Source organism: Brassica napus, chromosome C2 (genome assembly GCF_020379485.1).
Source record: "Brassica napus cultivar Da-Ae chromosome C2, Da-Ae, whole genome shotgun sequence".
Taxonomy (NCBI): Eukaryota; Viridiplantae; Streptophyta; class Magnoliopsida; order Brassicales; family Brassicaceae; genus Brassica; species Brassica napus.
The window spans coordinates 16830754-16854937 of NC_063445.1; the positions used below are offsets into that span (position 1 = coordinate 16830754).

The 24184-nt window shown below is 37.8% G+C and overlaps 3 protein-coding genes across 6 annotated transcripts; all 3 read right to left on the reverse strand.

Moving 5' to 3' along the window:
- Window positions 1-328: 328 nt before the first annotated feature.
- LOC125575348 lies at window positions 329-2306 on the reverse strand. The gene is made up of 2 exons (XM_048747809.1): window positions 1818-2306; window positions 329-1737 (listed from the first exon to the last, which is right to left on the reverse strand). The coding sequence occupies exons 1-2, from the start codon at window positions 2040-2042 to the stop codon at window positions 1453-1455; spliced, it is 510 nt and encodes a 169-aa protein (XP_048603766.1). The 5' UTR covers window positions 2043-2306; the 3' UTR covers window positions 329-1452.
- Window positions 2307-2326: 20 nt separating this feature from the next.
- LOC111207003 lies at window positions 2327-6715 on the reverse strand. 4 transcript variants are annotated; one of them, XR_007319502.1, is made up of 6 exons: window positions 6431-6715; window positions 5360-6341; window positions 5167-5272; window positions 3798-5093; window positions 2701-3712; window positions 2327-2621 (listed from the first exon to the last, which is right to left on the reverse strand). XR_007319502.1 is itself a non-coding variant. In XM_048747808.1 (4 exons), exons 2-4 carry the CDS (start codon window positions 5638-5640, stop codon window positions 4494-4496), a joined length of 987 nt encoding a protein of 328 aa, XP_048603765.1. In that variant the 5' UTR covers window positions 5641-6341; window positions 6431-6715; the 3' UTR covers window positions 2651-4493. The 4 variants fall into 4 exon arrangements, 1 of the variants encoding a protein (XP_048603765.1); XR_007319503.1 differs by lacking the exon at window positions 2327-2621 and having other exon boundaries at window positions 2651-3067; window positions 3162-3712; XR_007319501.1 differs by lacking the exon at window positions 2327-2621 and having other exon boundaries at window positions 2651-3712.
- LOC125582215 lies at window positions 5733-15112 on the reverse strand. Its single transcript, XM_048748791.1, has 4 exons — window positions 8178-15112; window positions 6739-8086; window positions 6431-6565; window positions 5733-6341 (listed from the first exon to the last, which is right to left on the reverse strand). The coding sequence occupies exons 1-4, from the start codon at window positions 8267-8269 to the stop codon at window positions 5733-5735; spliced, it is 2184 nt and encodes a 727-aa protein (XP_048604748.1). The 5' UTR covers window positions 8270-15112.
- Between the last annotated feature and the right edge of the window lie 9072 nt (window positions 15113-24184).

Genomic DNA, 24184 nt, shown 5'->3' on the forward strand with positions numbered 1-24184 from the left:
GGGGAAGGCACCGGCGGCTCTGTTCTTCGATGACACCTCTGGATTAAATAGTCTGAGATGTGATTCCATTTCATTACTGGAAACCAATTACCAATCAGAGAAGATTGTGAGAATCCACATGTAGCTTCAGACTTCTCATTCACGCCACTTCCAGTATGTTACTCTAAGCCTCTTCAGAAATAGTGATCTCTGCTTGATCTATGTAGAGATTCAATCTTTATTTATGATGTAGGTGACGAATGGAGAAGACTATGTCTGTCTTTGTTTCCTTTCCTCCAAGCACCGAGTATGGTAAACGTTACTAATTTCTTAGTGCGTGTGTGTTTGATATTCTCAACGATGATATCTCAGATTGCCTTTGGATCACGCATCAATATCAAAATGTTGACAATTGGATATGCTTATCTTGGATACATTATAGAAGATAGCACAGATCATCCTTATTCATTATACCTTTGAATTTTTTTGTGTTACTGTGTATGCTGATGTTTTCAAATCCTTCTTTCATTGTGACTGCAACAAGATCCCACAACACCCCGGTTAGCTTTATTTTGAGAGATTATGAGTTTTTTCTCCTTCTATTGTTTATATATGCTTACTTTTTTTTGTAGACGCTAGAGACAATAAAATGACAGTGTCCTTTGCTTAGATGATATATGTACCGTGCAACCGTTCAGTCCTACCAATGATATAGATCTTACTCCAATTTCCGTAAGCCAATATGCTATGGACACTACAAGAAAAATGCTCATTGTTAGCGCGGGTTATATGCTATGTTAGAGTTTTGATAGCGAATTCACAACTGCTGTGTATACGGCAGCCATCATATGTAGCCCCCTTACAATAGCGTTTTTCTTTGATGCTACGAAATGTTCGTTTACGATAGCATTAATTAGCTGATGTTATTAATGAATCTACGGCACAATTATTTTTTGTTACAAATTGATTATGATACGTATTGCGTGCCATGGTAGCGACGTCTACAATAGCAATAGCTTATTTTGGTAATTGCTGTGGATAAGTGCTTTACTAAAGTTTTTAATAGCTTAGAAATATATTATGATAGTTTACATTATATGAAATATTTAATGCTATGCTTTACAAGCATAACTGTTTTTTTTAGCTATTGTTATTTGTTCACGAGCTATGAATTTGCATTTTCGAAAATTTGTAATAAAAAAAGCAGAAACTTCATAACAAACTAACCCTTTCATAAAATAAGTTTGACATACATAAGTCATTACACATAAGTGTTACTGATGCAGTTCTAAAACACAAACCAAAGTCATAAGCAATAATATCATACATCAAGTTCATTAGCCTAACTTAAACACTAGCTAAATCTGGACCTAAGTTCTTCATTCCCTTAGCTGCTGCAACAATGAAAACTCTGATCAGTTATGCAATTACATATGCAGGTTTAAACACACAAAACATAATACTTACAGCAGCTTAAAATATGACCAATTTATCAATTGGCCATGCAATTGATGAACCGTGTGCATCTTTCAAACTCTCTATTTCATCTGATTTCCTCCAAACTTCTGCATCATCTACGAGCACTGCATCTACCCACACTCTAGCTGCTTTCGGCCCCAAGCGCACAAAGTGGACCAGTTGAGTTGGGTCTGTTGAATGGATACGACCTTCAGCAACAACTTGTTTCCTCTCACCAATGTCCATCAATTTGCACTTCTGATTCTGTTTCATTGTCTGAGATCCATGCTTAAGCTGACACTTTACAATAGACATGCACACAATTCAAAACACATATATTAATCTGAGCAGATGATTGAACATATAAGTTAAAAATTTACCTGATCAGTTGCAGGAGACTCCTCAGTATGAATTGATGTTGTTGCTCCTGATTTTGCACCTTTTCTACCACTTGTATCAGTAGGCGACTTATAACCAACCGATGTAACTTTCATACCCGTAGGAGATTGTCCTCTTGTTGCTTCTGGTGGATTGTCAAAGACAACTTTGCTAGCAGGCCATGACATAAAAGAATGTAAGCAGTCCTCCAGGTAGGAATGATCCATCGTAGGCCTCCATAAATATGTTTCATGCTCGTGTACAACATCCAAGAATACTTTAACTGCTTTAGGTCCTAGAGGAAGTCCATTAACCAATGCTTTTGGTTCTTTTGTCTGCCAACGCCCTTCACCAACAACTACACTATCATCACACAAATCCAGAAGTTTGCATTTGTTGAGAGAATTTGCTCTTGAGCCCTATCAAACACATTCAGAAAAAGAAGTTATCATAGGCGAAATCATGACCTTATTAACTATGTAACTGCAAGAATGAAAAACATTTAGCAGTGGTGCAATGTCTTCATGTTCAAGCCCCAGACCTAGTTCCACGCATTTTTTCTTCGGCCATGCAATAATATGACCAACAGCTTCCTTAATTGTGCACATGTTAGTCGCAGGTCTCCAGAGGAATGCTTCAGGTTCAGTAGCTTCATCAACCAAGACTTTAACATCATTAGGACCTAATCGACTGTCATTCACTATGTCTTCAGGGTCAGAAGAAATGATACGACCCTCAGCAACGTTTCCATCTTCATCAGCCCAGTCAATGAGAAGACACTTCTTTTGTGGTATCTTGTTCACACTCTGTTAAATGTTAGTTGTTAAAGTATAAGAATAGTGTAAAGTAGAAAAAAATGCCATTGATCTCATATAAATTGCTTACTCTTGCAGCCGAGTTTTCCCCCACTTCATTGTCATCTCTCTGTAACATAAACCCAACACAAAGCTTATTATTATGTGATAAGCACTTATCTTTATGTATTCTTGGAGATGTAACTAACCTGGTTTTTTACTTTCGCAAGTTCAGACTGTAGCTCATTAACCTTTTGCATGAGATGAATTTGTGTCTGTTGCATTTCAGAAATTGACTTCTGGTTGACATTGAAGCAAGCTAATTTCGTCTTACTAATATTCCTCCCCATTGCTCTCATACGACCAGGATTATCAGGTCCTAAGACCTGGATGAGCGTATCTTCATCCAGATTTTTTCCACTCTGACTACCACCCTTAAAAATCTCAGCTGCCTTTTGCTGTATACCACATTACAATTAACAGAAAAAGTTATAAGCATATCTATCTACCGACCAGGATTAATAGGAGGAACAGATTATGTTATAAACTTACAATCTTCTCAGCAGCATTTGTGTTGATGGGAGTTCCATCTTTTCTTGTACGTGACCTCACCCAGACTTTAAGTCTCGACACTTCAGATTTGTCTTCAGAACTAGTTTTCTGTTGCAAAATTATATGTCAACAGCCTTGTCTACAGATAAAAAAATGAAACCAAAATCTGAGATAATATGCTTACCATCTCTTCTGCTAGTCTAACCATTCCCTTTCTACTACAAGTGTGAGGAATCTGTTTGCTTCTCCTCTCTTTGTAGCTATCACTCAGAACCTATCATTTCGTAATAACGATCTTATTAATCTAGTTAGTAATAGCGATGGGAGTTCCATCTAAGAATGTATACCTTGAATTCTTGGCTTGTTTTTAGCTTCACAAATTTGCGCCACTCAATTGGATTAACATTCTTAGGTCTGAGATTCATCCTTTGTTGGTTATTTTCAGCTTCATTGATTTGGGTAACAAGACGTGACTTGGATGATCTCCACAAGGCTCCCATCTGCTTAAGAACTGCAACCCTTTGGTGGTCCTCATCAAGTTCAAACCTTGCCTGCACACGTAGTTAGCCAACCAATAATCAATAACTTGATGTCTGTTCAGAAATATACATGCTGTTATTGTTTAGAAACTGTCACCTGGACTGATTTCCAAAGCACTGTCTTCACTTCTTCAGTAATTTTTTTCCAATTTTCAACTGTAACAGGCACGTGCTCCCTTACCAACGGACCCAAATATGAAGATAGCTTGACTGAACCAGGACCATAAGCTTCTCCCATAAAAGTGAAATCGACATGAACTCTGGTATTTGGATCTTTGGCTAGGTCTCTCATCATTGTTGGACCACGCTTTCTCTTACGGGAGGTTCCACCTTCAGCCTCCTGAGTATGTTCTATCTCACCTTCAGGCTCGTCGCCATTATGTTGCTCTGGTTGACGCTCCTCTTACTGTTGTTGCTCCTCCTCATGTTCCTCTTTTGGTTCTCGTTCCTCCACATGTTCCTCTTCCTGTTCCTGTCGCTGCCCACGTTCCTCTTCATGTTCTTCTTCATGTGTTTGGATTGTACAAACGAACTCAACTTCGTCATCATCTGCCTTTTTTGACTTCTTTGATTGTCTCCTTCCACGTTTAGTCTGCTTTGCACGTCCCATCTTAATTCACCTGAAACATAATAAGAAATACATAGTTAACTTCATACTCAACAGAACACTGAAACAATCACACTACAACCTCAAAACAAGAAACAACCAAACAAGCAGACAATGACCAAGCAAGTACCACAATCAAAAACAAAAACAAGCAATGATATCATCAATGTCAATAAGGCAACTTCGTCACACATATATCCCTTCACAATCAGTTCTGACATTCTCAGCATCATCAATGTCAACATCCAAGTCAACATTTGACGGTAATGGCCCAATATCTGCATTTCCCTCTTGAATATCTTCCTTACTGTATCTTCTAGAAGGACCTTTCATGACAATATACCAGTTTGATGACTCATCTTCTCTGGAGTAAAACACTTGCTTCGCTTGAGATGCTAGAATGTAAGGGTCACTTGCAAAGGAGGCTTGACTTTGATTCATGTTCACAAGTGTAAAACCATCTTCGATCTTTACTCGATTACCCTTAACTGCCCATTGACATCGGAACAGAGGAACATAGAAGACATTGTAGTCGATCAAAATGATGTCTGTCACCCTGCCGTAGTAAGATACTAAATCTACCACCTGTGATGTATCTTTTGCACTAGCTCTACACACTGCTGTAGCCTCATAATAGACCACACTATTCTGACTTTTCCTATCAACTGACACTGTGTGAAACCTCTGCCCATTAACAATGAATCCTGTATATGATCTCGCAGAACAACGTGGACCATAAGCTATCCACTTAAGTGTGTCGTCATGTTCTGCAGAATCAAGAGGCACCTGATAAATAAATAACAAGTCAATAACAAGTAGGCAGTCTATAAGAGGAGAATTGTATAATGTAATTCAGTACCTTCTCTTTTAGCCAGGAAGCAAAATTCTTAGTATGCATACTCCATAACGTTGATGCATCTCGCCGACACCTTCCATCTGTGTCTTGTAAATATTGTAGATGCTCACTAGTAGCAGATCAAAATAGAAATAAATTAGAAAAAGTTGTTGATTGTAAGTAAAAACTATGTAATGAAAGATAAATTTATACTTACTCTACATAAGGTTCGACCAGAGCCATGTTTTGGATGATAGCAAGATGAGCAATCCTCTTTTCCGTTTCAGTGAGACTTACTGAAGTAGCAGTGGTTATTGGATGACCCTCTAAGATAGAATTGTTCTCATACTCTGTGTTTCTATCCTGTTTCTCTTGAACATTTGTTGTTTTCTTCAGGAACTCACTGCAAAACCGGATACATTCCTCAGCAAGGTAGCACTCAGCTATGCAGCCCTCTGGTCTTGCAGGATTTCTAACAAAGTCTTTGAGGACTTTCATGTACCTGAATCAAATCAATAAATGTCAGTTTTGGATATGTTTGTAACAGAATGAAAAAAAATCATAATTATCTACCTTTCAAACGGGTACATCTATCTAAAGTGGACTGGTCCACCAAGCCGAGCTTCTCTTCCTAGATGGACAGTCAAATGAAGCATGATATCAAACAAACTTGGAGGAAAGTATCTTTCAAACAAGCACAGAGTCTCAACAATCTCAGCTTCCATAACTAGAAGCTTCTCCATGTCAATCACTCTCTGACACAACAGATTGAAGAAAGAGCATAATCTAAAAATTGCAAGCCTCGGTCCTTTTGGCAGCAACCCTTTAAGTGCAATCGGCAGAAGTTGTTGCATCAAAACATGGTAGTCATGTGATTTCAGACCAGAGACTTTACAGTCATCCAACGAGACACCTCTTGATATGTTAGAACAATATCCATCTGGCCCTTTGAAGTCAAATAGACGCCTGCAAAATATCTTCTTTTCTTGCTTGGACAAAGACCACGGTGCTGGAGGGAGATAGGTTCTTTTTCCTTGCACTCTAGGGTGCAAATCCGGCCTAATACCAAGCTCCTCCAGATCCTTACGAGCGGCAAGACCATCCTTAGATTTCCCACAGTGCAACAACGTTGAAACTAAGCTTGCAGCAACATTTCTCTCCACATGCATTACATCTAAGTTGTGCCTCACCGGGAGTTCCTACACATGAGAAATAAAACATCATATTTAAGTTAAGAAAATAACAGTGATGAGGAAAAAAAAATTAAGCAAATGAAATAATAATCTACCTCCCAATAAGGTAGCTTGAAGAATATTGACCTCTTCTTCCATCTAGATAACTCATCCTCATCTACTAGTACTTCTTCCTCTTCATCTGATTCACTCGACATACCCTCAATATCAGACCCTAAATCAGTTGAACCCTGCATCATTTTTCTCTTACTGCCAGACCGTTTGAAATTTCCAAAATCATTGTGAAAATTTCTCAGATTTTGAGAAATATCACGCCCAGTAAGTATTCTTCCCCTTCTCCCTTGTTCTACTTTTCCATCAAACCATTTCTTCTTTCCTCTAAAACTGTGAGTTGGTGGCAGACCTTTCTATGACCCATATACACATGCTTTCTGCTGAACTTCAACCACATGCTCTCTGTATTTTTTCCACATAACGGACATCCCATTTTTCCCTTTACTTTGCAGCCTGCTAGATTCCCATAAGCTGGAAAATCGCTGATTGTCCAAAGCAGCATCGCCTTTAGTGTAAAAGCTGATCGAGTAAGAGCGTCGTATGTTACCTCTCCAATGCTCCACAGAGTGTTAAGATCGTCGATTAGGGGTTCTAAATACACGTCTGTGCTATTACCAGGCTGATGTGGACCAGGAATCAGCAAAGAAAGCATGATATTCTCCTTCTTCATGCACAGGTCTGGAGGTAAGTTGTAGTTACCTAGCAGAACAGGCCAGCAACTGTACATCGAGTTCTTCATGTTGAATGGATTGAATCCATCTGTTGAAAGTCCCAGCCTCAGGTTCCTTGCTTCATCTGCAAACGTAGGGTATTTGGCATTCATATGATCCCATGTCACAGAATCAACAGGATGACGCAGCTTTCCATCACTGCTTTTGTTGGTAAAGTGCCACCTCAAATCCTTGGCCATTTCTTCAGACCGGAACATTCTCTTCAGTCTTGGTATTACAGGGAAGTAACGGAGAACTTTCTGTGGGACGCCTTTCTTCGTCTCACCCGTGTGGACATTAGTCTTCCACCTTGAAGCCTTGCATTTAGGACACTTATCGAGTTTCTTGAACCTCTTTCTGAATAGGCAGCAGTCGTTGCCACAAGCATGGATCTTCTCATAGCCCATGTCAAATGATTTCAAGAACTTCTTCACGTCATAGAGTGATGCGTGCAAGACATTTTCTTCAGGTAACATGTCTGGCAAGGTCTCTAGCAAATCATTGAAGCTCTTGTCAGACCATCCATTCTGAGTCTTCAATCTGAACAACGAAACAATTGCAGATAACTTGCTATGGCTTGAACAGCTCGGATACAATGGTGTTTCAGCGTCAGCTAGCTTTGCCAAGAACTCATCTTCTTTCTTGTCCTCTCCCTCTGCCATATCAGATAGATTCCCCATACCAGCTAACTCTTCATCAAAACACTCAGTAGCTCTGAACAACCCATAGATCTCATCGTTCCACTCACTTCCTTTGCTTTCATCAGCAACCTCTGCGTTCAACTCTCCATGTAGATACCAATCAGCCCGCATCTTATAACCCTCCTCCATACCCCTAGTAACAAGATGATCAAGTACCACACTTGCTGAATGTCGAACTATGTTACGGCAGTCAATACACGGACATACAATAACATCAACCCCTCCCATTGCTGAAGCCACATCCCGGACAAACTTTGAAGCCCCTCTCTCATATCCAGGATCAACTCTGCCATTAACAATCAAAAGAAAAACAAAATTAAACAAGTTAAGTCAGTAATCACCAAATGAAACATGAGATACACGCTTAAGCTCATTACCTGTTTAGATGTACCCAAGCTTTGTCCATAATGCTGTGTTCGAACCTAAGTTGAAACCTTTTGTAACAAAATGAACTTATAACATAACACATAAGAGTCAGAGGATGTAATGATATAGCAAAAATATTCAGAGCATGAAACGATACCAACCAAATAAAAAGATAACTGGAATAAAACAGGAAATTAAAGCAACCAACATATCAAAGCAACCAAGAAATTAAAGCAAAAAAAAAAAAACTTCGATTTCAGCTTAACACTGACAGAGATATCGAAATTGTGACTTCCTATACCTAAGAGATGTAGAACAGGAGTTGAATCGGAGCTGGGAGAAGCGGCGATGAAGGAGAGTGATGGAGAATCGAGGGGGAGATGGAGAATCGAGGAGGAGATGGAGAATCAGATATGGAGAATCGAGGCGGAGATGGAGAACCGGAGATGGAGAATCGAGACAGAGATGGAAACAGAGAGAGAACGATAGAGAAGGAGATGGAGAATCCAGATTGATTTCTCTTAGAGTTTTGTCGAGAAAGGGGGAAAATGAGAGAGAAGAGAGGGAACCCCGATTAGAGAGAGGGAAAACAGAAAATATTAGCTAATTTTTACTAAGTGTTTCGTGGAAAAGCTAATTTTAGCTTCCCGCTTAGCAAAACTCTATCATAGCATTTATATAATGCTAACCTATACTAGAAAAAAAATTCACTCATCAACGACAGCAGTTCAGTGAAACGTGCTATAACAATGTGCTATGAATAGCAACTTTTTTTTGCAGTGGGATAGGTAATAATGACATCTTTATGGCATTGGAAATTTATGTCTGACATTTTAGATGTTTAATCTCATGCTTTTCTGAAAACAGCCTTGCTGTGAAGTTTCCGTATTTAGTTCAAGTGAAACTTAAAAAGGCCAACAAGCAAGGTGAGTAGAACAACTGGGTTGGAGAGTAATCAAAGAAGATTATGAGAAGCCATGTTTTAGCTGCAAATTTATCATTCAGGCCACTTCCATCAAGTTAATCAAAGCCTCTTTCATGCCTCCCTGCTGCATCTATGTGGAATCTCCATCATTAGTTATGCCGTCGGTGATGCATGGAGAAGACTATGTCCGTCTTGGTTTCTTTTTTGGAGAAAAATCAAGAGTGGCTTATATATTCGATGATTCACGCTTTCCTCCCTGCACTGAGTACAGTAAGTGTAACAGATTGCTTAGTGGGTATTGTTTTTCTTTTACTCTCAAAGAAGATATCTCAGACGCTATTGTCTTTGGAGCATACAGTTATATCAAAATCTGGTGGTGGACAACTAGATCTGCTTATCTTGGATACATCATTTAAGGTTAAGACAGATCATCCTTATGCATTATAAATTGGAATTTCTTATGTTTCACACACTATGCTGATATTTTCTGATTCTTTCTTTGACTATTACTGCAGACATGATCACTCAACACCACTTATGTTTCCCAGGCCACATGTATGCTTACTTTGTTTTGTGTAGACACTAGAGACAATCGAATTTCCGTGTACTAAAAGAGGTTTTTTAGGCAGAATGACTCACGAGTTTGATCACCACAAGGACAACGAGTGTCTTGAAGAATGGTCTAGTAGGTACAAAACTTTAGAAACAATCACAAACTGTCTTAATAAACCATATGCAGAGTGTTATCTTATTTGTTTTATGCAGATAATTTTGAGTATCTTCGGGATAGTTTACTAAATTTGAACGACTTCTCTTGGTTTTGATTTTCTTCGGCAGGAAGGAGCGAACAGACTTGCAACGGTCTGCTGGTAACCTTGCTACATGAGACTACACTGCAGCAGTAGGGAAAATCACAGAGGCTCATTCAGATTTTGTGATGGGATTCATCTCGGTTAATCCTGCGTCTTGGATATAGGAGATGTGTATCCGTCTATGATTCATGCAACGCTTGGTGTTCAAGTGGTGAAAAATGGTGATGCACTTGGTCAAAAATACAACACTCCACACTCTGTGAGACTCTCGCTCCTAGCCTTAACATTCATAGTTAGAACCTTGTGCGGTATCTCTGGAAAGTATCGGTTTTATGTATGCTTCTTGACCTTCAGGAATTTTTTTATTTGAGGAACCTTTCTTTTGCGTGGTGTTCCATACTTCGTAAAGACTATCCCCAAATGCTAATACATCATAACACCACCTAGCACCGTGTGGATCAAGACTTGCATCAAAAAGCTACTTCAATGATTGAATGGGAATAAAAGATTTTGATAAGTTTGGCTTTTGTTTTTTTTGTGTTTATGGTTATCTGTATTCATGCTTATTACTGTCACAAGCAGGCTATATAGTTTCTGTAAAACCTATTATTGTTGATCTAAAACTTGCTTAATGTTAACAAAGACTACATATATACGTGTTGTAGTTAAACTTACACATCTTAAAGATGAGTTTTGTTTAGTTTTATTTATGTTTTATGTAAACTTATGTATGTTATAAGATATACTCGAATTTGAATTTAATTATATATGCAGGTGTGCATACTTTTTAAAATTGACAATATTTATAAAACAAAATGAGCAATTTTTAATGTAGTAATTTTCTTACGTTAAATAATTAGTTTTTATCTATTAAAATTCAAGCATTTTCATATTATATTTCTTATATAATAATTAGAACTAAACCTATAGAAATTATAGAAATATTATAAAATTTAAGGGAAAAATCAATATACTAAAACAGTATCCCACTTATAAGAAAAAATCAACAAAAAAAAAATAACAACTCCAACCTACTTTATTATTTAGTCATGTTACTATAATAAATTTTGGTTTTATAAATGTAAAGCGATTTTAAATTATTATTACTTTGGGTTTTACTAAAACAACAAATGATATTATGCTAAACAACAAATGATATTAAATTATCAATTGAAAATTTCTACTACCAATATTCCATGAACTCTACATATTTGAAAATATGACATATGTCATGAATACTTTCTTCAAATATAAGAATCTAAAGTTGGTTTAAAAAAAAGAATCTAAAAGTTGTGTTTCTATTGACAAAAATATATAATTACAAACCCGTTTATTATGATTGTAGATATAATAATAAAAAATTAATTTGACTTTACTCCAAATCTTTATGTTTAGTTCTTATAAAAAGTAAATGCCCCTTACCCTAAAATCCTAAACTATATACATTTAAATTAAAATATTGAAACTACGGTTAGGCGATAGTTTTGAACCAAAAAATAATATTTTTATCTAATATCTATATTTAATTTATAAAATTATGATTAATTAAAATAGAAATTTTAAATAAATTATATTACATGAACAACACTTAAAAAAATCATGAAATAAAAATAACAACAAATTACCTTTTCTATTTTTAGTTTCATATAGCTAAAATTTATTTTACAAAAACTTTATCTCCAACATATAATGGAAAAAAATTTAAAACTAAAATTATCCATTTTTCAACTGTCTAAAATTATCCATTTATATTAATAATTTAAGCACAAACAGTAAAAGAAAATCAGTTAAAATTGGTCAAAAAAATAAATTTTAAAATAAAATAAAATACTATATTTCTTTCTTACTAAATTTTCATTCACATTTTCCACACAAATTAAAATATGATTTAAATTCATGTTTATCCCCAATAATTACTTCTGTTTAACTAATATTTATTGAGATATTAAAGTATTTTAAGGATTACAAACATTTTTTACAATAAATACTAAGGTTAAAATAGGTATAACCTTTAAAATTATATTGAAATTAGAAAATGACACAATTTTTGTAATAAGAAGAAAAATATCAAACAATGTCATTTATGAAACAAAATTTACATACATGTATAAATTGGATATGTAATCATAAAAATTTTACTAGGTTCAAACATATTACTCAAAATCTTAATTAACTCTTTAAAATTATCAACAACTTCAAAGGAAAGATAAGTGTCAAGTTTAATACATGAGTTAGAACTACACCTTCTATCTACGGCTGAGAAGATAATAATCAAGGAAACACAGCTAAAACCAACTTCACGACATCATCTGTGCTGTTTTGGTATTCTAAACTCAGTTTTGATATTTTAGTAAACTAATAAAAAAAGTATTACAAAAAAAATGGAAGAAAAAATATATGCAACATTCAAACAACAACAAAGCAGAGCATATCTACCCTCATATACTATGCCCTACATAATACATAGCTTATATACATAAAAATTCTGAATTATTTTATTTTCACACCACAAAATTTATTGTAAATTTTAAAAACAATTATCCGCGCGTTGCGCGGAAAAACGATCTAGTACTCTTAACTAATCATTATTACATCGTCTAGTTAATTCCTAAAGTGTTGCCCAAATTGAATAGTGCTACCAGGTTTACCCATCCCGTTCCGTCTCATACTGTGGCAGGTTAATCGCCGAGCGGGTCACAGTGGGCCTGTCCCGCGTGGGCTGTGGTCTTCAAAATGCCGGCCCAAACCCGTATCGCATAATATATAGGCCTTCACGGGCCGATCCGCGGGACACTTCCTTATCAAACTTCCTGCTACAGCTTTTTTCATGAATGTTCAAGCTGAAGAGTTGTCTAAGAGAATTGAAGAGAGCTCATTAAGCTTAACTAAAGCCTTATCAAAATCAATGCTACAAAGCTCCGTTTGTGCTTGTGTTTTTGAGTTAAAAGCCTTCTTTTGTTATTTGCATAAGCTTTTGTTAAGTTTGAATCTGATTGAGTTGTTGTCTTTGTAATAATTTGGCTCAAGTGTTGTATGTCTTCATCAAACCATCTCTCTTTTTAATTATTTGGATTGCAAAAAAAATCGTGAATCACTTTGCCAAATTATACAAGTGACGTGATATACAACTAACTTTTCTCCTAAACAACACCATTGTAACCAAATTTAATTTAACAAAAACACCACTTCACAGTACTGAAAACAAAACCAATCAACTTAAACAAGAAATATCACATTGTAATAAAGCAATTCATAGTTGTGTGTAATAAAAAGAGAAAACCAAATCAAAACACCACCAGAGCTCGAATCGTCATCGCTGGAGCTGGAGTCGTCATCGCCGGAGCTCGAATCATCATCATCGGAGCTCGAATCATCATCGCCGGAACTCCTTATGATTTCTGGGGGAAAGTCACAAGAATCACTTTCTTCTCACTCTCTTTCTCAATTTTTTCAGGTAAAATAAGAAATGAAAAAAAAAATGCGGGTCCATGTAATCCTGCATGACCCGTTTCGGCTCATCCCAGAAAAGGCCCAGTCCCGTAAAGACCCGTCCTGCGAGGCCCACAAATTTATGGGCCTAGAAAATCTCGTCTCAATACCGTTCCACAACAGTCTTTTACGGGCCAGGTCCGCGGTCCAGATCCATGATTGCAAAATTGACATAAAACTCAAAGTCAACCACAAAACTAACCTATGTTTTTTTGAAAATATATTTTGCCCTATTCACCCCACAAGGTCAGATTATTCACGAAAATGCCAATAATTTTTTTTCTTTTCGAAAATAGCTTTTTTGCTCTCTCAACCTCATCATCTTAGTATTTACAAGATTGTCATTGTCATTAATACAACAACCACCATGAACAACCAATTTGAAGCTTTTAATGCACCTAAAATCGATTTACACTCCTTCTTTCTCAATTGTTATGAGCTAAAAACAACATCCCTTTCACTTTCTCTCCATATTCATAAAAAAACCAAGATTTTGATTCTAAAATTTTTATGGTTCATAGAGCCATTGAAACTTACGATTCTCGGTGGGTCACTTTCGTTTGAGCTTCTGTGTGCTTGGAGAAGACTTCTGTGTGATAAACATGTTAGTTTTGCCTTTGACCAGATTGTGTAGAAAATTTAACTTTTCCTGGACGACTTCCAAGTTAGTCGTTTCAGCTTAGTTTTGCAATTGGAAAATAAAACTTAAATATTTTTTTTCTAGACGACTAACACGGAAGTCTTCAGTCAGATGACTTATACGGAAGTCGTCCAAGATAAGCAAGGTTTGACCAGAATCTCGGAATAAAATCTTGGACGCCTTTCGTGTAAGTCGTCGAGCGGAAGACTTTCAAGTAAGTAGTCTAGAAAAAATTAAATATTTAAGTTTTATTTTCTAATTGCAAAACTAACCTGAAACGACTAACATGGAATTCGTCTAGTTATAATAAAATATTGATTTTTTTGGTTTTCTACTGGACGTCTTATGTGTAAGTCGTCCAGGAAAAGTCAATTTTCTGACACAATCCGGTCAAATGCAAAACTAACTTGTTTATCGTAGACGACTTACATGGAAGTCATCTCTGGTTTTCTCGAGATTTTTTATTAAACAAACAAAAATGGACGACTTCAATATAACTGGTCTCTAAAAATACATTTAAAAGTCAATTGCAAAACTAACCTCTGCATTGACCAGAATACTTCGATGTAAGTCTTCTACAGCTAGAAGACTTACCCGGAAGTCTTCTTGGCGAAGAGATCTGGATAAAATCTTGATTTCATACCTTAAATTAGTGAGATAACTTCCTTAGCACACAGAAGCTCAAACGAAAGTGACCCACCAAGAATCGTAAGCTTCAATGGCTCTATGAACCATTAAAAATTAGAATCAAAATCTTGAATTTTTTTTGGATGAATATGGTGAGATAGTGAAAAAGACGTTGTTTTTAGTTCATAAGAATTAAGAAAGAATGAGTGTAAATTGATTTTAGGTGCATTAAGAGCTTCAAAATGGTTGTTTACGGTGGTTGGTGTATTGATGGCAATGTCAATCTTGTAAATACTTGAAGATGATGAGGTTGAGAGAGTAAAAGTGTCATTTTCGAAAGAAAAAAATTTAATGGCATTTTCGTGAATAATCTAAACTTATGGGATGAATAGGGCAAATAAAATTTTCAAAAAAAACATACGTTAGTTTTGTGGTTGACTTTGAATTTTGAGTCAATTTTGCAAATAGCCTATTTATATATACCATCACTACAAGAAAACAGCGATATTCTGACGGACATTCCGACGGAAAATGAAATCCTCGGAATATATCGAGGAATTTCCGAGGAAATTCCGAGGAAACACAAAATTGGGTTTCCTCGGAATTTCGTCGGAATATACCGACGGGATTCCGAGGAAACTACAGTCCGTCGGAATATTCCGAGGAAATTCCGAGGAAAACTCTGTTCCTCGGAAAAAACCGATGAATTCCGAGGAAATATTATAGCCGTTGGAGAGCCGTTGGGGGATTTTACAAAATTCCGAGGAAATTCCGACGAACTAGTTTTGTCCGTCGGAATTCCGTCGGAATTTCCTCGGTATGTCGGCAGGATTTAAACTATAAATACAAGCACTCCTCTTCCTCTTCATTCACTTCATATCTTCATCCTCCCTCTTACTCTATTTACACACGAATTTGATTCATAAAAAATATGTCTTCTTCAAATTATTTTCGTTCTTGGATCGATCGACCTCATTTGGATCCGAACACGAGATTGCTTACGGAAGAATACCAACGAGGTATAACTGAATTCATGGGGTTAGTTCACCGACAACCGGAAGCAAAAACAGGTATGTTAAGATGTCCTTGCTCTAATTGTAAAAATAGAAAGGTTATTAAAGAGTGGGATGTTTGGACTCATCTATATTTGAGTGGGTTTACACGAAGTTACAAAATTTGGTATCATCATGGGGAAACTGATTATGAACATGGTAGTACTAGTGAACCTCAGCCAGCGGTTAGATTAGAAGAACCAATTAGAACGGATGTAGATTATGGTGTAGGTACTGAGCAGATGGTAAATGATCATTTTAGAGGGGAAGATTTACCCAATGCAGAAGCTAGGAGATTTTATGATATGTTGGATGCTGGAAAGCAACCATTGTACGAAGGTTGCAGAGATGGTCATTCAGCTTTATCATCTGCTACAAGATTGATGGGCATTAAAACAGATTATAATTTGGCTGAAGACTGTGTGGATGCGATTGCTGATTTTGTAAAAGGTATTCTACCCGAGGATAATGTAGCTCCTGGTTCATACTACGAGGTTCAGAAACTCGTAGCTGGTCTTGGTTTATCGTATCAGGTAATAGATGTATGCAGCGACAACTGCATGATTTATTGGAGGGTGGATGAACAGCGGGTTACATGCAAATTTTGTGGAAAGCCTCGTTATAAAGATACAATTGGAAGAGTTCCAGTGCCATATAAAAGGATGTGGTATTTACCTTTGACGGAAAGGTTGCAGAGGTTGTATCTGTCTGAACGCACAGCGCAACCAATGAGATGGCATGCGGAGCACTCAACAGATGGTGAGATCAGACATCCTTCAGATGCAAAAGCGTGGAAGCATTTCCAATCAAAGTATCCCGACTTTGCGTATGAGAGAAGAAATGTCTACCTTGGATTATGTACTGATGGTTTCAGTCCGTTTGGCAAGAGTGGAAGACAGTATTCTCTATGGCCCGTCATTCTTACACCATACAACCTCCCCCCAAACTTGTGCTTGCGACGAGAGTTTTTGTTTCTCTCGATTCTCGTTCCCGGACCAGAGCATCCTAAGAGATCACTTGATGTGTTTCTTCAGCCACTAATATATGAGTTGCAACAACTATGGGCTCAAGGTGCTGAAACATACGATGTTTCGTGTAAAGAAAACTTTCAAATGCGGGCAGTACTAATGTGGACAATAAGTGATTTTCCAGCATATGGTATGTTGTCTGGATGGACAACGCATGGAAGGCTATCATGTCCATATTGTCAAGATAACACTGATGCTTTCCAACTAAAGCACGGAAGGAAAACGTGTTGGTTTGACTGTCACAGGAGATTCCTACCACCTGATCATCCATATCGTAGGAGTAGGAATTTGTTTACGAAGAACAAGAGGGTGTTTGACAGTCCACCTCCGGAAATTTGTGGGAAAGATTTGAAGATACAACTAAGAGATTTTGGTGCAGAAAGGACGCCAGAAGTCGGTGGACATGAGCGTTTTCCGGTAGATGCTGTTGGAGAACTACATAACTGGCACAAAAAAAGTATTTTCTGGGATCTGCCATACTGGGAGGATCATCTGCTAAGGCATAATTTAGATGTCATGCATATTGAGAAGAACTTTTTTGACAATCTCATGAACACGATCCTTAATGTTCAAGGTAAAACAAAGGATAATTTGAAGTCAAGACTGGATTTAGTCGATATATGTGCTCGTTCAGAACTTCATGTTGATGAGAATGGTAGGGCTCCTTTTCCCATATACCGACTTGATGCAGCGGGAAAAGATGCGTTCTTTGATTGGATTTCAAACGATGTGGAATTTCCAGACGGTTACGCATCAAATTTGCGTAACTGTATCGACAGAAAGGAAGGAAAGTTTACTGGCTTGAAAAGCCACGATTGCCATGTAATGATGCAGCGCCTCCTTCCGTTCGCCTTCAAGGAAATATTACCACGAAATGTTCATGAAGCAATTGCAGGGATAAGTGGTTTCTTCCGCGATTTATGCACGAGATCAGTGACTCTTGAAGGTATTGAAAATTTGAAGACTAACATAGCCGTGATTCAGTGCAACCTTGAGAAGATATTTCCTCCCTCATTTTTTGATGTTATGGAGCATCTTGTTATTCACCTGGCAAGAGAATTGGAACTTGGTGGTCCTGTGCAGTATAGATGGATGTATCTGTATGAGCGGTATATGTTCCATTTGAAGAAGATGGTGAAAAATTTAAGTAGGGTGGAAGGTTCTATAGTCGCACAGATGATCAATGAAGAAACTTCAAACTTTGCCGAGTACTACTTTCCAGCAGAAGTTCAGACCAAAAACAGAAGACCTGCTCGGCATGATGATAGAGGCGAACGGGCAACATATCATGTTACGGTTCCAGACATTTTCACAGACGTTGGACGACTTAGCGGAAAACCAAAGGACCGTCGACTTACTGAGCAGGAGCGCAGTCATTTGCAAACATATTTGCTCACCAACTGCGAAGACGTTCTTCAATATGAGAGGTAAATAAATGAGCTTACAAATTTTTATTTTAACAAGTTGAAATTTAAATCTTAATTAATTACATTATTGTCATCATATACAGGATTTTCATGGCAGAAAAGCGGTTCGAGTATAGATACGCCACAGAGGACGAACTAGAAGAAATGAAGCAGAGAGAATTTACTGGATGGATGTTTACTTATGTGAGTGCTTTAAACAAATTAAAATATATTTTATCACATATTTATACTAATTCACATTTATTGATATATATATATATATATATGTGCTATTAATAGGTGTCTGCTGGTTTGGCCAGAGGTGAAACATTTGACGATTGGATACGTGAGATGGTCGTTGGACCAAACTTTGTTGTGAAGTCATATCCGAGATTTTGTACTCGAGGATATGCATTCACAACTCAGAAGAGGAGACGTTCGAGTACGACTTATGATGCTGGCGTTTGTTCTGCATCAGGAGATGATGTATACTACGGACACATACATGAGATTTTGGAAATCAAGTATTTGGGCATGGTTGGATTGCGCTGTACTGTTTTCTATTGTGATTGGCACGACAACACCCCAGATCGAGGTGTGAGAACAGATGCATTTGGTGTTATATCAGTAAATTCGAGGCGAAAGCTGCAATATTATGATCCTTTCATTCTTGCTTCCCAGGCCGATCAGGTAATTAAATGTTAATTATTCAGAATGATTCATCATCATGTGTATTAATTTATAATTTTTCTAAATGTTACAGGTTTGTTATATCAAGTACCCCCGGGTAAGGAACAGAGATGATCCATGGGTTACTGTTACAAGACTCAACCCGAGAGGCCGAGTTCAGGGAAGTTCTGAGCTGGAAGACCCACTACAACCAAGCACATCCGGCAACTGTAGTGCAGCAGAAGATTTAGCTGGAGTTGGCCTTGTAGTCGATTTAACCGACTTTGGAGAGGAAGCCGTCGTTCACGTAGAGGATGAACCAGTAATTGGAGAGTTTCACCAAGATCCAGATTCAGATTCATCTGGTGATGATGACTCGGAAACAGACTACCATTGAACTTATTTTTTTTTTTTTTTAAGAAATACCGAGGAAATTCCGAGGAACACTTGATATAACCTCTTTCCTGGATAATAGTTATTTGGTTTATCTAGCAAGGCAAAGCTGAATACGAATTAAAAGCTACACAAAACACAACCAAATAAAACAAAGAAACCATGTAAAAGAAATACGAACTCATAATTAAGAAACCTAAAAAAAAACTCAGTTCAAAATTAACAGAAAATAAGACCATAAAACGTTAGAATAGAAAAGAAAATAAAATAGCCGGTGATAGCTCCTACTCCTCGTCTCCTGCTCCAGATGTTCCTGCATCGTTGGGTCTCTTGGACCTCTTTCTTACCATGTGTGTACCACTCGAACCCGAACCAGAGCTGGATGGAGAGTTGTCCCGATGAACTACATCATCCTTTTGGCAACGACACGGCCTGATACGTGAAATGGCAGCCCAGATCTTGTGTAGCATGTCGTTGTTTGTCTTTATGCTCTGATCTCTCCAATGTTGTTGCTGGCGCGAAGTGGCGTTCGGTGGAAGCTCTTGCAGCTTGTACTGGCTGGAGTCTGATGGGAGTAGCTGATGGGGTTGTGAATCATCTGGAATGGCTTGTGCAGCCTCATCTTGTCCTTCTTCATCAACCACGCCCTTGCCTTTGGTCTGATATTTTGGCGTGAAGAAGGATGGCTTGTCTACTAGTGCGGTAGCAGGGGGTAGAAACTCAACTGCAGCCTCTGAAAGTAGAGCAGTCAGGCCGATCTGAGGCAGGTGGCAGTAGAGTGTTTTCTTCGCTCGGTCCTGGAATACGTAGACGTAAGGACCATCCCGATCGATCCTCGAGTGGGGACCAGCTATGAACTCCTTACTTACTAGAGAAATGACATCCAGGTAGTTCCAAGCAATGTTGTTCGATCTGTCCAGTGCTACCTGGTGGTTCTCACAGTCTACACCCACATGTCTAAGGATCCGAGTAATCACTGCACCAAATCCACATGCATTGCTCTTGGATTTGGTTACTTTCCCCTTGTATCCTGCTAAGTTTGCGGCCAGCACCGCTCCCATGTTGAAGGCAGTAGCAGGTGGGAATGTAGAGTTTCCAAATGCCGGTAGCAAATGCCTCACACCTTGGTACAGGAGGCACAACTCCCATTGCGTGACTGATGCGGCTGTGGTTGTCCCGTATAGCAATGAGCCAATGAGGCGTGTCGCATATCTCAGTACTGGGCTCCGGATAAGTGACTCCTTTGCCTGAGAAGATCTATAAACCCCTGTGCCAATCGTTTCCCAGAAGTTCAACAGCTCTGAAGTCCAATAAAGACCATATGTCCTCTCCCCCGCACTCAATCCAAATAGTCCGCAGAGGTCTGTGAAAGATACCTCATAGTATACTTTCTGCACTACGAATGCCAGAAAACCTTCCTGATGGCTATCATCGGGACGGGTGACGTATGCGGATGCTATGAACTGGCGTACCAACTCCGGATAAGTGGGTTCCTTGAGGTTGCATAGTTGGCCTAGACCCATGTTCTGGAACAGTCCTTCAATGTCTGCTTTGATTCCCAATATTGTCATCGTCTCAGGACATGCTAGTTGTGTAGCCGGAACGGCTACCTTCTTCATGTTGTTGTAGTGGGTGGTATCAGACTTATCCCACTTCTTTGGCCTTTGCTTCTCTCGCTGAGACGAACCCTCTTCTTGTGTGTTCTTCTTTGCTGATGTTTTCGTGCGCTTCATTCTCTACAAAATAGAATCATTGCTCTCAACATGGTTATAATCAATTAAGAACTCAAAGCAACATGAAAATGAAAGGCGAAATCGAGTTGTGATAAAAAAAAACGAAATTGAAAAAAATTCTCAATCCCTAAATCATCTCAATTGTGTTCCAAACTCGTTGATCACAGACAATTGTGTTCTATTCCATGTTTAAACATCTGTTTCATGCATATTTGATCAAGGAATCAACACGGAAATAAGAAATTCACAAAACCCAAAAATTGCTCAAGAACACGATTTCAGAATGTGGAGATTCGCGGAGTATACCTGTCTTAGGGTGAAGACGAGTGTAGGAATCAGGTAGAGCTCGAAAAATCAAGTGGAATAGAGCCCAAAATTGTTCAAATCGGATGATTATAGAGAGAGAAAAGGGGGGGCGAATTATAGGGGAAATCGGAGGGGATGAGAGTTCTAAGGTTTAGATCCAAAAAAGGTCGGGTTTTGCCTTATAATTCTGTTTTCCGAACACGCATCGATCGATGCGTTTTGTTTCTATAACGCATCGATCGATCACATTCTTACGGCCCGGGCCATCTTGGTAATCGATCGATGCGTTTTTGTTCTATAACGCATCGATCGATGCGTTTTTAAAAAAACATACAAGATTTTCCGAGGAAATTCCGAGGAACAATTCAGATTGTCGATCGATCGATGGGATACTCTCATCGATCGATCACAATCTTACGGCCCGGTCCATCCTTGTAATCGATCGATGCGTTTGTGTTCTATAATGCATCGATCGATGCATTTTTAAAAAAACATACAAGATTTTCCGACGAAATCCGAGGAACAATTCAGATTGTCGATAGATCGATGGGTTACTCTCATCGATCGATCACAATCTTACGGCCCCGTAAATCCTAGTAATCGATCGATGCGTTTTTGTTCTATAACGCATCGATCGATGCGTTTTTAAAAAAACATACAAGATTTTCCGAGGAAATTCCGAGGAACAATTCAGATTGTCGATCGATCGATGGGATACTCTCATCGATCGATCACAATCTAACGGCCCGGTCCATCCTTGTAATCGATCGATGCGTTTGTGTTCTATAACGCATCGATCGATGCATTTTTAAAAAAACATACAAGATTTTCCGACGAAATGCCGAGGAACAATTCAGATTGTCGATAGATCGATGGGTTACTCTCATCGATCGATCACAATCTTACGGCCCCGTAAATCCTAGTAATCGATCGATGCGTTTTTGTTCTATAACGCATCGATCGATGCATTTTTAAAAAAACATACAAGATTTTCCGATGAAATTCCGAGGAACAATTCAGATTGTCGATAGATCGATGGGTTACTCTCATCGATCGATCACAATCTTACGGCCCCGTAAATCCTAGTAATCGATCGATGCGTTTTTGTTCTATAACGCATCGATCGATGCATTTTTAAAAAAACATACAAGATTTTCCGAGGAAATTCCGAGGAACAATTCAGATTGTCGATAGATCGATGGGATACTCTCATCGATCGATCACAATCTTACGGGCCATCTTAGTAATCGATCGATTTGTTTTTGAAAAAAATTACGTTTTGAAACCCCAAACACTAGTTCGTCGGAATTTCCTCGGAATATTCCGAGGAAATTTCGAGGAAGAAGAGGGTTTCCTCGGAGTTCCCTCGGAATAATCCGAGGAAATTCCGAGGAAATAGGGTTTTTAAACCGAAAACAACGTTTTGCCGTTTGAATAACACCTATATAACCCTTATTAAGTGTCTTACGTTCATTATGAAGTCAAAAATTTGTTCCTTACCGTATAATTAACACTTTTCCGATTGTATGAACGAAATCTCGCAACATAAGAGAAACACTTATACCTTTTAACGAACGGTAAAGGGAATACTTTCAATTAGTTTTGAAATTTGTTATTTCATGGTTTATGCTCATGTATACAAAGAATCCTCAATGGTATGCATTACAATTGTATAAGAAATGAAATACGGCAAAAAAAATTGATGTTTTGAAACCCCAAACACTAGTTCCTCGGTATTTCCTCGGAATATTCCGAGGAAATTCCGACGGATATTTTACTATCTGTCGGAATTTCCTCGGAATATTTTCATTTTACCGGGCAAATATTTCGCGAAAATTGAAATTAGAATTCCGACGGAATTCCGACGGATAATGTCCGTCGGACCCTAGGTTTTATAACCACGAGCCCTTCTTCTTCCCCATTTCTCTCTTCTTCCTCTGTGCCTCCTCTCCCTCCTCTCCGGCGAAAACCCCCTTCTCTCCGACGATATCTCCGGCGATCTCCCTCTTCTCTTACACAAATCATGTAAGGACCCTATCCCACTCTCTTAGGTTCTATTTGTTAGGTTTTTGTGTAGTTTTGATAGATTTTTGTTAGGGTGATTGGTTAGGATTGTGATTTGGTTGTATAATAGGTTTAGAATTGTGATTTGGTTGAATAATTTGTTTTGTTGAATTGATTTAGAATTTTTTTATAATTTTTTTATTTTTTGTATTTATAAAATCGATTTTTGTATATAAAATCGATTTTTGTATTTTACAAAACGATTTTTCTATATAAATTCGATTTTTTGGATTTTACAAAAAAAAATTCTATATAAATTCGATTTTTTGGATTTTACAAAACATTTTAAATATCTATAAAACTTTTTTGTGATTAAATACTATTATTTGGGATTTAAAAATATTTTTCATATATATATATATTATTAAAACTATTTTTTGTAATTATTAAACAATTTTTATTTATTAAAACTATTTTTGTTTATTAGAACTATTTTTATATATTTATTAAAAAAATTTAATATATATAAATTTTTTCTGTGATTAAATTATTTGGGATTTTTTTTTAATAAAAAAATTAATTTATATATTTCTGTATTTATTAAATATATTTTTTTAATTTACAGGTCTCATGATGATCAGACCCGGCCTCGACAGCGTCGTGGTCGTGGTGGTACGGGGAGCCAGTCTCGGGATTCCAGCCATTTTCAGGATTCCCCTTCGCCCCACAGCTCCAACCATACATCTCCCTCTGCTGCACCCGCTCATGCTCCTCTCGCTCCCGCTGCTGCATCCGCTCCTGTTCCTCCGGGTCCTCCGGGAGTGATGAGGGTTGCGGAGTTGGTTCAACAGCCCGGTCGTGACCATCTTCCGTATCTCACTCCGTATCCACATGGACGGGGTCAAACATGGTAATTAAACATTTTTTTTCTTTA

Excerpts from the sequence above, each read along its gene's own strand:
- LOC125582215 (XM_048748791.1), bottom strand. The coding sequence starts at position 8,269 with ATGTGTTATGTTATAAGTTCATTTTGTTACAAAAGGTTTCAACTTAGG. Across the intron at positions 8,087-8,177 it reads GCTTGGGTACATCTAAACAG|AGTTGATCCTGGATATGAGA; the intron begins GTAATGAGCTTA and ends TGTTAATGGCAG. Across the intron at positions 6,566-6,738 it reads TGTATATGGGTCATAGAAAG|GGTTCAACTGATTTAGGGTC; the intron begins GTCTGCCACCAA and ends AAAATGATGCAG.
- LOC111207003 (XM_048747808.1), bottom strand. The coding sequence starts at position 5,640 with ATGAAAGTCCTCAAAGACTTTGTTAGAAATCCTGCAAGACCAGAGGGC. Across the intron at positions 5,273-5,359 it reads CTGGTCGAACCTTATGTAGA|TGAGCATCTACAATATTTAC; the intron begins GTAAGTATAAAT and ends ATCTGCTACTAG. Across the intron at positions 5,094-5,166 it reads CTTCCTGGCTAAAAGAGAAG|GTGCCTCTTGATTCTGCAGA; the intron begins GTACTGAATTAC and ends TTTATTTATCAG.
- LOC125575348 (XM_048747809.1), bottom strand. The coding sequence starts at position 2,042 with ATGGATCATTCCTACCTGGAGGACTGCTTACATTCTTTTATGTCATGG. Across the intron at positions 1,738-1,817 it reads AGTCTCCTGCAACTGATCAG|TGTCAGCTTAAGCATGGATC; the intron begins GTAAATTTTTAA and ends TCTATTGTAAAG.